General features: G+C 41.0%; 1 protein-coding gene across 2 annotated transcripts in view; it reads left to right on the forward strand.

Moving 5' to 3' along the window:
* Positions 1 to 14,974, forward strand: part of EXOC4 (exocyst complex component 4) — a 799,876-nt gene that overhangs the window by 41,496 nt on the left and 743,406 nt on the right. For both annotated transcript variants that reach the window (XM_065939451.1, XM_065939452.1), the window contains exon 4: positions 13,276 to 13,460. In XM_065939451.1, coding sequence (XP_065795523.1) covers positions 13,276 to 13,460 — 185 coding nt within the window. The remainder of the gene's footprint in view (positions 1 to 13,275; positions 13,461 to 14,974) is intronic.

The raw sequence follows: 14,974 nt of genomic DNA on the forward strand, positions 1-14,974 counted from the left end.
AAGACAGACATCACGTGGCAATATTCATGTGTGTGTAGACATGTTGAAGGTTGACTGAAGTTACTTGTTGCTTTCCTCTAGTGCAGCTTTCAGACAGAGCTGATGAGTATCAGGCTCTTATTCTGATTTTGTAGTCTGATTATTTGGTCAATGTGAGTTTTGTTTACTGGGTGGATTAGATGTTCTCCAGGGTTGAGCTGACTTGGAACTCTTTAGAGCTGTCATTCCGGTGCTCTGACTTCTGCATCTTTATTGTGCATTCTTATCTGACTTATTGCTGGGATTTAATGGATTGAAATTGGGGCCCACATTTATTGACAGATGGTGGCTAGGTTCAGCATGGTATAGTAAAAACAAAAATGTGTTGAAAAACCAGACGTTCTTAATTCTAGTCCTGACCCAACAATTTACCAGTTTTGCGAGGTTAGACGAATGCATTGCTTTCTTTCTTCCAGTATCCCCTTCTGTAGAGGAATACTTACCTGTCTATATTATAAAGTGGTGGTGAGAATAAAAATAAAATTTTGTACATGTGAAGTCCTTTGTGAAATGGAAGGCAATTTACAAATCTGCTGTGGTGTAGGGGGCATGATTGTCATCACTATCACACAAGGCCAGGTGAAAAGAAAAATTGGTAGTCCCAGGCTTGTCACATTAAGCGGCATTTCTCTCCTGGTACTACCATCACCGATGCATACCTGTTATAATCAGATGAACTGTAATTGTACGTGCTTATGTTTATACACTTCAGGTCTGTAGGGGGAGTGATCTCAGTGAAGAACAATACACAGGTGCTTTGCAGTCTTTGTCTGTAGGGACTTGTTGGAGCAGGATTTTGAAGGGTAAGTTTGTGACCAGGTGGGAACCCTGTGCATGTGTCAGTGATAGCAGATGGCAGTGCTTGTCGTCATTGGGATCCCTCTCTCGACCTGATAGTGGCCTGAGAATGCTGATTGGAAGTTTTGGTTGGCTTTGACAAGATAGGGGGAACTTGCCAAGGAAGTCTATTTTCCCTGAGATTCATCCCAATACTAATTACTTATGGTTGTCTACCTCCATTTTTAAAAAATATATTCACCTGTAGTTTATTTTGGTTTTTTTTCTCAATAGAAAAGTACATCATCACAACTGCAAGCAATAGGATTTTTGCTTTAGCCCCAAACTCCCAATTTCTTACAACTTTTTGTTCTCACATATTGGCTAGAACAGCCATTGTTGTTGTTCACTCACTAAGTCGTGCCTGACTCTTTGTGATCCCATGACTGTAACATGCCAGGTTCCTCTGTCCTCCACCTTCTCCCAGAGTTTGCTCAGATTCATGTCCATTGAGGTGGTGATGCCATCCAACCGTCTTATCATCTGCCACCCCCTTCTCCATTTACCTTCGATCTTTCCCAGCATGAAGGTTTTTTTTCAGTCAGTCGGTTCTTCACGTCAGGTGGCCAAAGTGTTGGAGCTTCAGGTTCAACATTAGTCTTTCCAATAAATATTCAGGATTGACTTCCTTTGGGATTAACTGGTTGATCTCACTGCTGTTCAAGGGACTCTCAGGAGTCTTCTCCAGAACCAGAGTACAAAAGCATCAATTCTTCAGTTCTCAGCCTTCATGCTAAAAGATGATTCTGTAAAAGTGCTGCAGTCAATATGTCAGCAAATTTGGAAAACTCAGCAGTGGCCATGGGACTGGAAAAGGTCAGTTTTCATTCCAATCTCTAAGAAAGGCAATGCCAAAGAATGCTCAAACTACCGCACAATTGCAGTCATCTCACATGCTAGTAAAGTAATGCTCAAAATTCTCCAAGCCAGGCTTCAACAATACGTGAACCATGAACTTCCAGATGTTCAAGCTGGTTTTAGAAAAGGCAGAGGAACCAGAGATCAAATTGCCAGCATCCACTGGATTATTGAAAAAGCAAGAGAGTTCCAGAAAAACATCTATTTCTGCTTTGTTGACTATGCCAAAGCCTTTGACTGTGTGGATCACCACAAACTGTGGAAAATTCTGAAAGAGATGGGAATACCAGACCACATGACCTGCCTCTTGAGAAACCTGTATGCAGGTCAGGAAGCAACAGTTAGAATTGGACATGGGAACAACAAACTGGTTCCAAATAGGAAAAGGAGTCCGTCAAGGCTGTATATTGTCACCGTGCTTATTTAACGTATATGCAGAGTACATCATGAGAAATGCTGGGCTGGATGAAGCACAAGCTGGAATCAAGATTGCTGGGAGAAATATCAATAACCTTAGATATACTGATGACACATATGCAGAAAGCAAAGAAGAACTAGAGAGCCTCTTGATGAAAGTGAAAGAGGAGAGTGAAAAAGTTGGCTTAGAGCTCAATATTCAGAAAACGAAGATCATGACATCCAGTCCCATCACTACATGACAAATAGATGGGAAAACAGTGGAAACAGTGTCAGATTTTGTTTTGGGGGGCTCCAAAATCACTGCAGATGGTGATTTCAGCCATGAAATTAAAAGACGCTTACTCCTTGGAAGAAAAGTTATGACTAACCTAGACAGCATATTAAAAAGCAGAGACATTACTTTGTCAACAAAGGTCTGTCTAGTCAAGGCTATGGTTTTTCTAGTAGTCATGTATGGATGTGAGAGTTGGACTGTAATGAAAGCTGAGCGCTGAAGAATTGATGCTTTTGAACTGTGGTGTTGGAGAAGACTCTTGAGAGTCCCTTGGACTGCAAGGAGATCCAATCAGTCCATCCTGTATATTCATTGGAAGGACTGATGCTGAAGCTGAAACTCCAATACTTTGGCCACCTGATGCGAAGAGCTGACTCATCTGAAAAGACCCTGATGTTGGGAAAGATTGAAGGCAGGAGGAGAAGGGGACGACAGAGGATGAGATGGTTGGATGGCATCACTGACTCAATGTGCATGAGTTTGAGTAAACTCCGGGAGTTAGTGATGGACAGGGAGGCCTGGTGTGCTGCAGTCCATGGGGTCGCAAAGAGTCGGACACGACTGAGCGACTGAGCTGACGGCCTTTTTTATGGTCCAACTCTCACATCTGTGCATGACTACTGGAAAAACCACAGCTTTGACTATACTGAACTTTGTAAGCAAAATGATTGTCTTTGCTTTTTAATATGCAGTCTAGATTTGTCATAGTTTTCCTTTCAAGGAGCAAGCATCTTTTAACTTCATGGCTGCAGTCATTGTCTGCAGTGATTTCTGCTTCACCCCAAATTCTATCTCCAAGGCTTGATTTGGCACCAGTGTATAGAGAGGCTGAACTTTGGATAACAATGGGAACTGAGGATGAACAGATCATAAGATTAGGAACAAAGAAGGATTTTTTTTTGAAGGGGAGCGGCTTTTCCATAAGCAATTATAATCCTTATCTTAGAAGATTTTAGGTATAGTTTAATTTCATTAGGAAAGTAATTGTGGACTGAGCTCTTAAAAGTTCATTTAGAAAAAATAAGGCTCTTAATATGGCATTATGCATCAGAAGCCCGAAATAACTTTGTACCTAGAATTCTACTTCTTGAATGTTAAGTAAAAGATTCAGAATTTTAATTGTAAGGTGTTCCAAATAATATATATTCAAGGATAATCACAGTAAGATTTATGCAAGTAAAAAAAAATATCAGTTACTTAATATGGAGTTGGTTTAAATCATTTATGGGATATTCATATTATGTACTAGTATGAAAACACTAAATATCATGTTTGGTGATGGGCGGATGTTCCCAATATATTGCCAAGTGGAAAAAAAACATGTTGGAAAGTAACTGTTTTTGTAAAAACTTTGTGTGGAAAAATAGTTGATGTCAGGTTAAAATGTATGACTTTATTTGACTGGATATGGATCTTTTCTGTTTGGTTTTTCTGTTTTTTAAGTTTGTTTGATTGCGCATCTATTACTTTTGTAATTTCAAAGAATAATAAAGGTTAAGAATAAAGATTTGGGCCCCACCTTTTTTTTTTAATCTGTAAAATTGGAGTGGGGCCTCAGTCTTAAGAAGTTTTAAAGGCCCCTTAAAATAGAAAATTCTTACCTTTCATTTTTCAGATGCTGTCATTCTGTGCTAATGGGATGGATATCTTAGAAGACCTGGTTTCCAGTCCTTACAAGAGGAAAAAAATGATTGGCTTTAATAAAATATAAGAATCAGATGTGGTAGAATGATCTGATGTTTAAGAAAAAGCACAAATAAGGGAGAACCTTCAGGAAAGGTTAAGAGTAGTTTAAAGACTGGTATGCTTTTATTTCGCTTCCCTGGTGGCTCAGATAGTAAAGAATTCCCCTGAAATGCAGGAGACCTGGGTTCAATCCCTTGGTCGGGAAGATTCCCTGGAGGAGGGCATGGCAACCCATTCCAGTATTCTTGCTTGGAGAATCCCCATGGACAAAGGAACCTGGGGTCGCAGAGTCAGACATGACTGAGCAATTAAGCACAGCGCATGCTTTTATTTGTTTATTATTTGTTTGGCTGTGCAAAGTCTTAGTTGCCACATGCAGGATCCTTAGTCGTGGCATGCAAACTCTTATTTGTGGCATGTGGGGTCTAGTTCCCTCCCTGACCAGGGATCAAACTTGGGCCCTCTGCATTGGGAACATAAAGTTTTAGCCTCTGAACCACTAGGGAAGCACCTCTGTATGCTCTTAGAACAAGCCAGTGTTTCATGGCAGTCATAGGATAATTAAGATCATGACATCCGGCCCCATCACTTCTTGGCAGATTGAATGGGAAAAAGTGGAAACAATGACAGATTTTATTTTCTTGGGCTCCAGAATCACTCTTGATGGTGACTGCAGCTGTGAAATTAAAAGATGCTTGCTCTTTGGAAGGAAAGCTATGACAAAACTAGAGAGCATATTAAAAAGCAGAGACATCACTTTCCTATCAGAGGTCTGTCCTGTCAAGGCTATGGTTTTCCAGTAGTCATGTATGTATGTGAGAGTTGAACTATAAAGAAGGGTGAGAGTTGGACCATAAAGAAAGCTGAGTGCCAAAGAATTAATGCTTTTGAATTGTGGTACTTGAGAAGACTATTGAGAGTCCCTTGGACTGCAAAGAGATCAAACCAGTTAATCCTAAAGGAAATCAACCCTGAATATTCATTGGAAGGACTGATGCTGAAGTTCCAGTACTTTGGCCACCTGATGTGAAGAGCCAACTTGCTGGAAAAGACCCTGATGCTGGGAAAGATTGAAGCCAAAGAAGAGGAGGGCGGTAGAGGATGAGATGATTAGACAGCATCACCAGCTCAGTGGACATGAATTTGAGTAAACTCTGGGAAATAGTGAAGGACAGGGAAACTTGGCGAGGTGCAGTCTATGGGTTCACAAAGAGCTGGACAACTTAGTGGCTGAACAACAGCGGACAGGATGAGATCTTGCATGAAGCTGGAAGGCACATTTGATCTCTTGAATTTTGTTTTCTAAGGTCTATTTGAAGATTCTTTACAGGAGAAATTCACAAGTAAAAGGCCTTTCCTTTGACTTTATAGGTCCTCCTCCCTTCTTCACTTCTCAATAACTTCATCTCATTTGCTTTATCCTGTAAATTCCATTATCTCCCCAGCAGTCTATTGCATTAAGCCTTTAGTACCTAATATGGCCTCATTTACGTTGACGCGTGCTTGACCTCAGCCCTTGTCCTCTCTTTGTTAATGCGCCGACCAGCACTGATATTTCTCTGGAGCATTATCATTTGGCTGTTAGCTCAGCTAATAACAACCCTTCATTTGAACTGATGAAGGTTTATTAAATAAAAACATGCAATAGCCCTGGCAGTAATAAAGGGAGAGCGGAGGTAGCCAGCACCCTGTTCGTAGTGGTGAGAGCCTGCTGAGTCTGCGGTATAGGTATTGGGCTTCCTGAGGGAAAAGAAGGGGCACTTGAATGGGGCTGATCAATATTATTAATATGTTAGGGGACTGACTTTAAGAATGGGCTTTTTTGGTGGCCTGATTTGATCGTTGTTGATTGGCTACAAGCAGAGGAGTTAGTGGGGAGAAAATGTGTGTTCTTGTTCCAGGTACTCAGCCTTGCCCTTTGCAGCTTTCTTGGGAAGTCCGTCTTTTAAGTACCAAACTGCCAATAGCCCTGAGGGCTTCAGTCAGAGGCCATACTGAACCCTAGGGAGCTGAACCCCTCTCAGTAGTCTCCAGTGAAGTTGGGATCAGGGATTCTGGTTTTCTGCTGAATTCCTAAGACCCCCCTGACAAAGATCCGTCTAGTCAAGGCTGTGTTTTTCCAGTAGTCATGTATGGATGTGAGAGTTGGACTATAAAGAAAGCTGAGTGCAGAAGAATTGATGCTTTGGAACTGTGGTGTTGGAGGAGACTCTTGAGAGTCCCTTGGACTGCAAGGAGATCCAACCAGTCCATCCTAAAGGAGATCAGTCCTGGGTGTTCATTGGAAGGACTGATGCTGAAGCTGAAACTCCAATACTTTGGCCACTTCATGTGAAGAGCTGACTCATTGGAAAAGACCCTGATGCTGGGAAGGATTGGGGGCAGGAGGAGAAGGGGATGGTAGAGGATGAGATGGTTGGATGGCATCACCGACTCAATGGGCATGAGTTTAGGTAGACTCTGGGAGTTAGTGATGGACACGGAGGCCTCGTGTGCTGTGGTTCATGGGGTCGCAAAGAGTCGGACACGACTGAGCGACTGAACTGACTAACCTGAAACTGCTGCAATATTCTGCGCCCTTTATTTTCCCTTGTATGTCTCATAGTTTTGTGTGCAGAGCGTGCTAAGTGCTAAGTTGCTTCAGTCATGACCGACACTTTTGCGACCCCATGGACTGTAGCCCGGCAGACTCCTCTGTCCATGGGATTTTCCAGGCAAGAATACTGGAGTGGGTTGCCATTTCCTCCTCCAAGGGATCTTCCAGACCCAGGGATCGAATATGCGTCTGTTACATCTCCTGCACTGGCAAGTGGATTCTTCACCACTGGTGCCACCTGGGAAGCAAGTCTAAGCCATCTTCTCCTTAGGCCCTGTGTGGTGGCTGGTGTCATGCTTTAAACACAAATGAGCAGATGATGTTTATGCCTAAAAAGTTTATAAATTCTATTATTATTTATATGTAACAGGTACGATTATTGTGAACAAAATCCTTTGGGATCACATTCTTCTCTGTTTTCTGTCCCATAGGTATAATATGATAGTATATTCTACAAGTAAAATTGTTCCTTGTTCCTCTATGCAGTTTAATACCTATTAGGACTATAAGGACCGCAACATTCTACAAACAGTACAGTGCTTTCCTGGGTGCATCAAGGCTTTCAGACTGGCTCCTTAATCTGTTAGATTGAACCATATGAAACAGCCAATATTTAATCATTTTGGACAGGTAGAGACAGTAGTTTCATATAGTTCAAATTTCAAACTAACACAGGAAGTCATGGTTATTTTTATTTATTTTTTTTATTAATGTGCGCTTGGTTTCTTTTACCAGTTTCTGTCTGATAAAATCTCTGCTTTGGGAAATATGGTATAGCTAAATGGAAATGTTTGGTAAATGAATGGTGAGAAACATCTTCCCCACTTGTGTCAAGGTGGGTGTGAAGCATACTTCATTCCGACTGAGACTTTTTGGGTCCATCTGGGATCTCATGAGCCCATGGGGAATTCAGGGTGAGAACTCTTGAGGATCAGGTCTTGAAGACACCAGAGTTTGCCTTCCCACAGTTCTGGGACCCAGTGGTGCAGACTGGTGACCTGGGTACCGAGTAAATCTTGGGTTCCAAGGCATGTTTCTTTTGTTCATAGCCAGAGATTTTTGGTGTTATCTGGTTGAGACTGTTCAGACTTTTATCTTATATACTTGTGGGAAGAGACAGAATCAATTCTCTGGAATAGTCTAATTTCATATCTCACTATTACGTCTGTAAGTTGGGCCACAGTGACATTTTCAGAATGGTTAGATTGTTTAACTAGAAAAATGCTTCCGTATGGGAGACTTACTGGCCTATTGGAAAGTGATAGAACATTTTTGGAACCATATAATTGTCAGAGTCCTGAAGGAAATATTTCTTTTGGACTCAACAGTGGCAACACATTTGTCTTTTTTAGGGAACAGTGTTGCCAAAATAAGCATTTTTATTAGCTAGCAGATGGTTTAGTTATCAGGTTGGATTTTTTGGCTTATATTTAAAAGGTTTTTCTTTTTGTGGTTGTTGGTTTGTTTGCTTTTGTTGTTTGGCTTGAACCTTAGTTCTGTTTAGAAAGCTGCTCTTGTCATCCATCTTTGTGTATCTCCCTTCCCCCAACCAGAAAAATAAATATCAGTGGTTTCTTTCTCAGCACTTTTTTCAGTGAAGCAGATGTTCGAGAATGGCCAACTCTGGTGTTCCTCAAAGACATTTCCATTGGTTCATGTTAAGCACAAAACTAGATCTTTTTACCTAATCAGCTTGAGTCAGGCTGATAGAAGACACTTAACCATGAAATAATTATTTCTAATTTAAACTAAAATGCGATTGAGAAATCATTATCTGGGAAAGAACATTTAAGGGCACTGTAGTTCTCATTATGAAGATAGCCTTTATTGTAGATTTCTCTCTCAAAATTTTTTTTTGGAAAACACCAGATAGTTCTTGATCATGTGCAGTTTATCTGTTGTGTTAGTCACTCAGTCGTGTCTGACTCTGTGTGAGCCCATGAACTGCAACCGCCAGGCTCCTCTGTCCATGGAATTCTCCAGGCAAGAATACTGGAGTGGGTTGCTGTTTCCTTCTCCAGGTTTAACTGTACCTTTGACCTATTTCTTGAGTTAAGAAAATATTTTTCAGAACTTATTTTCCTAAATGGATTTTTTTTTTTCACTTCAACTTTTTATTTTGTATTGGGGTATAGACAATCAACAGTGTTATAGTTTCAGATTGGGGTATAGACAATCAACAGTGTTATAGTTTCAGATAAACAGCGCAGGGGCTCAGCCATGTATATACATGTATCCATTCTCCCCAAACTCCTCTCCTATTCAGGTTGCTACATAACATTGAGCAGTGTTCCATACAGTAGGTCCTCATTGGTCTAAATGGATAAGTTCTTAATAGTGAAACACACTGCCCTGTTCTATATCACCTGTTAGAACATTTTGTAGATGTTTGCTTATGTTCGTAGTCCTAAAAGAAATATTTCTTTTCAATTGCAGAACAGATTTACCTGTATGAGCAGTTTCTAACTCTGGTGAGTTAGAACATTAATGCTCTTATTGTATTATTATAGGTGTTCTGTGAAAAAATTCCCTGTTGGTAGTATCTATCTCTCTTACCTATGCACTCCCCATGCTGATTTATTTTTGAAAATATGTGTAAGAAAGCTTCCAAATACATCTGGTTGGTTCATTATTTAGTAGTCTGTCTTTAAGACGTGGTGTGGTATACTTGAGAGGTCATGGTAGACATCATTTGGTACTTAAATTCATGGTGTAATATCTGTGAGATAGACAACATTTTCCAGTGAACTGTTCCACTGTATGTTGTCTGTTTTACTTTTCACCTGCTGTGCCTTGCCCTATAATTTTAATATATATTTGTGACATTATTCAGTGTTGTATGTCACACTTTTGAATCCAATTTTGATTATTTGTCAAAGAGTGAACCTGTTGCTGTCCACTTTAATTCATCTGCATCTCTTGAATTTCTGTTGATGTTTCATCAACGTGTTATTTAAAAAGTGCTCTGTGGTCACTAAATTTAGAAAACGTGAAATAATTTATGAAATGATCACTTCCCATACATTAAAAAAAATCCTTTAGTGATGTTTTTTCATCAGTAGTTACACACATTTCTAACTGTGTGTGTTGCTCAGTCATCTCCAACTCTTTGTGACCCCATAGACTTGTAGCCCGCCAGGCTTCTCTGTCCATGCGATTTCCCAGGCAAAAATACAGGAGTGGGTTTTTATTTCTTCCTCCAGAGGATCTTCCTGGCTCAGGGATCAAAGCTGCGGCTTCTGCATTGGTAGGTGGATTCTTTACCGCTGAGCCACCTTGAAAAAGCCCCATAGATGGATATTTAAGGATTTCTCTTCTAGTAAAGGCTGAATGTTAGGGAATACCTAAAAATCCGACCCCTCAGTGTAACAGCATTAAAAGTGGTGGTGGGATTCACTGCCTACAAAGTTTTCCTTATACATAAACTTTATGGTACAAGTTACTTAAAACCACAGAAGATAAATATCAGGTTTCTAAACTGATGTTCTAGAGATCAAATATATGCATTTACAACTATTTTCTTCAAATTGTTTTGAGTACCACTTAGGAAGGTTAGAGTCGGGGTAGACAGTGGCCTTGCTTAGCTTCCATAATTATAGCTTTATAAATAGACTTTTCATTTGTGAAGGCCAGAAAATAAAGCACTGTGTCTTTATACAGAAATAGAGGCTATTTCATGGTAAGGTTTTCAAATCTTTGAAGTTCTGAGACTATTCTTGATTGTATGTTAATTGTACTTGTATTTTGGGTCAAGAAAACATATTCAGAAAATTTGTAGTCTGCATGGTTAATAATAGTTCTGTGATAGAAACAGCACTTTACTGCAAATGCTGCTTTAAAATATGTTGGAAACACCCTCTGAGGTTGCTTTTTCCATGTGGTAAATAGGTTCTATTAAAAATAATTTGAGTGAGCACTCAGTATAGGCCAGGCACCGTGCTAAGTGCTTTAGCTATATTTAAGAAAAATTAAGTGGCTTTGAAAGTTAACATTGTCATATAGTTTTATACTTGGAACATGAGCTGTTTGGGTTAAAAAAAAATCTTCATGCAGATTTTTACAAGCAAATTGAGTGTGGTTGTGCAGTGGGTGGTTTTTAAGCTTAAATATCTCAGCTGGATTTAATTACCTTGAGGGATAAGGCTACATGATGGGCCAGTGGTTTACCAAATTATTTTTCATTTTCTGGATCTTGATGTCACTAAAGGTTAATGCATCCTCTTTTCTCTGCTAGAGACTTGAGTTAAAAATCCATTTTAGAGCATAAGTATAAATGAATTTGTTGTTGTTTTTCCTCCTTGGGGACACTTTGGTCATTTTGCGAGGCAGGCAGTCTTTCCATCTGGAATTGCCCGCAGCTTGCACCAGGCATAGGGTCTCTCATAGCAGGGGCGGTGGCAAGCCAGCGTGAACAGGAACTGGCAGGCTTCAGAGGGCAGAGCTGGCCCAGGGCTTGTCACTCTTTCATTCTTCGATTCTGTCTTGGCTAACTTAAGGAAACTTATTTGCTAGTGACATTTGATTATAGCACATCACAAAACAAGTGATGTATTTATGGCTAGGCCATTACCTTTTCCTCCCTATCTTAGGCTGCTTTGGATTTGGCAGCCACAGAGTTTTCTGTATTCACTCTCCATGCTCCCCTAAATTACTGTGTATGTTAGGATAGATCTGTGATCAACATTTTTGATCACTGATGTTTTATGACTTCTACTGTCTTTTGATTGCTTTTGTATAAATTTTTAAGGTGGGTGTTTATATCCATAATTACAATTACCCTAAAGTAGTGCCCTTGGTTGGGTTCCCCAGGTGGCTCAGTGGTAAAAGAATCACTTGCCAATGCAGGAGATGCAGGAGACGTGGGTTTGATCCCTGGGTGGGGAAGATCCTCTCGAGAAGGAAATACCAACCTGCGCCAGTATTCTTGCCTGGGAGATCCCATTGACAGAGGAGCCTGACAGGCTACAGTCCTTGGGATTGGAAAGAGTTGGACATGACTGCATGACTGAGCATGCACATGCATAGTGGTACTGGTTATTGCCTTTGTCTGTATGAATAAGGACTATTTAGATGTATAAGCAAAGCAGGGGATAGTCATTGAACATTAATTCTTTGAGGGAACTTGGTAGGGCTCTTTTCCCTGAGTTTGCTTATAGTCATCTCTTCTCTATTTTTATTATTACTACTACTACTATCATTATTATTGTTAGTCTTGGTGTTTCTCTTTTCCTATATATATAAAAAGACAAATAAAATTTTATATATATGGATGCCTGCTGCTGTTTAAGTCGCTTCAGTCATGTCCGACTCTGTGCGACCCCATAGACAGCGGCCCACCAGGCTCCCCCATCCCTGGGATTCTCCAGGCAAGAACACTGGAGTGGGTTGCCATTTCCTTTTCCGATGCGTGAAAGTGAAAAGTGAAAGTGAAGTCACTCAGTCGTGTCCGACTTGTAGCGACCCCAAGGACTGCAGCCCACCAGGCTCCTCCATCCATGGGATTTTCTAGGCAAGAGTACTGGAGTGGGGTGCCATTGCCTTCTCCAATATATATGGATAAATGAGATTATATAATACATACTGTTGTTTTTTTTTTCCCCTCCTTTGCACTTAGCACTTTGTTTCCCAAATTCCCTGAGTCCCTCATCTTCTCCATTTGTTGTAGATATTGCTACACCATTTTTATACATTCAGTGCTTTTTGTCTTAAAATGTTCCAAATTGTACTTTACACCAAGAGAATCTGCCTCTTCGTAGTTTATCTTCTATTCACCTTTCAAATCCCATTTCTTCTATCAAACTGAGTCAGTCCAAGGAGAGGTGAGAACTGCTGTTGTTTGCTTGTAGTTTTCATGTAAAACTGCCTTTCCCTCTATGTGTATGTGAATATGAGAAAGAGCCAGAGAGACTTGACTATGTGTAAATATGTGTGTAGACTTAGGCTAACCAAGCTCTGACTCATGATGGCCCTGAGAATTACTAAAAAAAAATTGATATACTGTGCTTTTACTGAGTCTTAATCTTAAAAGGTAAGTTTGACTAAAAGTTGGTCTAAATTATTAGTACATGAACTTCTTGTAAGGATATAAAAGTAATTATTGGGAAGTCATTTTATATGTGTCCATTGATAGGCAGTGTGTGTGGGAATAAATAGCACATACAGCGTTGAGGTTCTTGAGGTGCCTTCATGTTTATCATGATTGTTTTCTTCAGCAATATCTGTTAAACCCTTCAAGAGCAGAACCAGGTCTATCCACTCAGTCTCCTGTGTACTGATGAGGTTCTCACAAACTCTTTTGACAGTATCTTTGAAAAGATGAAAGTGAAAGTCGCTCAGTCATGTCCGACTCTGCGACCCCATGGACTATACAGTCCGTGGAATTCTCCAGGCCAGAATATTGGTGAGGGTAGCCTTTCCCTTCTCTAGGGGATCTTCCCAACCCAGGGATTGAACCCAGGTCTCCCGCATTGTGGGCAGATTCTTTACCAGCTGAGCCAGTAGCCTTTCATATTAACAATATTGTGGGACTATTTGTTGCCTGAATCGTTTTCTTCGCCCTCTCCAGGTGTCCGCAGTCGAGTCTTTGGAGGGCCCACTGCTCCAGGTGGAAGGACTGAGCGACCTTCGGCTGGAGCTGCACAGCAAGAAGATGAACCTGCACTTGGTTCTCATAGACGAGCTGCATAGGCACCTGTACATCAAGTCCACCAGCCGCGTTGTGCAGCAGAACAAGGAGAAAGGGAGGATGAGGTCAGTCAGAGAGGCTCTTTGCCACAGCGTCTTGTGGCCGTGTAGAGCTTTTAGGGGTATTATTTGTTTTCCAGGATATGGTTGTAGTTTATTTTACTTCTCTTTTTAACATACTGTCTCTGAAAATGTAAGACGGTTTTGTGATAACAAACGCTCCCCATTCTGAAAGGCTGACACTCAGTGTTTGTTCATCCCCTCACTTCACATTTCTTGTGGTCCTTTTATGTCAAGATGCATAGGAAACATCTACTGTGGGCTTTTAATGTACTCGACCAGAGAGACTCTGGTATATCTCAGAAGGGAGAGAAAAATCCTTAAAATGATAGTGCAGTCCTCCTAATTAAGAAATATAGGCATATGAACTGAAGTTAGAAGATTGTTACTTAGAGCTGTGTATAATCCTCTTTCCGGGGCAGTTCAGGCGAGCTTGAGAGAGAACACTTTTGTTTTATCCTTGGTCTGGGTGTAGCACAGTCCTGTGATGAAGGGCCTGGGTGGACTCAGAACATTTATTAAGTTAGGGGAGACCTGGTAGGGAATAGACCAGATGGTAAGATGGTAGGACAGTGGTGTTACTAACGTGTGTCAGATAGCTGTGCACGGTGTATGTCCTTTCAACATTGCTTCAGTTCAGTTCAGTCGCTCAGTCGTGTCCGACTCTTTGCGACCCCATGAATCGCAGCACACCAGGCCTCCCTGTCCATCACCAACTCCCAGAGTCTACCCAAACCCATGTCCATCGAGTCGGTGTTGCCATCCAGCCATCTCATCCTCTGTTGTTCCCTTCTCCTCCTGCCCCTAATCCTTCCCAGCATTAGGGTCTTTCCCAATGAGTCAACTCTTTGCATGAGGTGGCCAAAGTATTGGAGTTTCAGCTTCAGCATCAGTCCTTCCAATGAACACGCAGGACTGATCTCCTTTAGGATGGACTGGTTGGATCTCCTTGCAGTCCAAGGGACTCTCAAGAGTCTTCTCCAACACCACAGTTCAAAAGCATCAATTCTTTGGTGCTCAGCTTTCTTTATAGTCCAACTCTCACATCCATACATGACAACTGGAAAAACCATAGCCTTGACTAGACAGACCTTTGTTGGCAAAGTAATCTCTCTGCTTTTAGATATGCTATCCAGGTTTAAAATAGCCTTAATCTAACTGAAGAATTAAGATTCTTCAGAGGGCAGTTGAGTTGAGCACTGTGTTATTATTGACACTTTTTCATCGGCTATAGATGAGAGGAACACTGGAAGCAGTGCATGCTGGGAATGAAGTCTGTAAAATCCTATCCTGTTCAAACCCAAATCAGCAACTCTGTGATCCTTCAGTTCAATCAGGGCCTGTGACAGAGAAAGGGGAGTTTCCATCTCTTTTCTGCATTTGGGCACTGGAAAATCTTAGGCACACAAACTAAGCTATAGGCATGTACCTTAGACTTAACCTAAGCACTGGATCTGCATACAGCCTTGTTGGAGAGTCAAGTGGTGGGTGGGAGCAGCGCTAAGAAAATTTCTTCCAGA

The sequence above is a fragment of the Muntiacus reevesi genome, chromosome 6 (assembly GCF_963930625.1).
Source record: "Muntiacus reevesi chromosome 6, mMunRee1.1, whole genome shotgun sequence".
NCBI classification, from domain to species: Eukaryota; Metazoa; Chordata; class Mammalia; order Artiodactyla; family Cervidae; genus Muntiacus; species Muntiacus reevesi.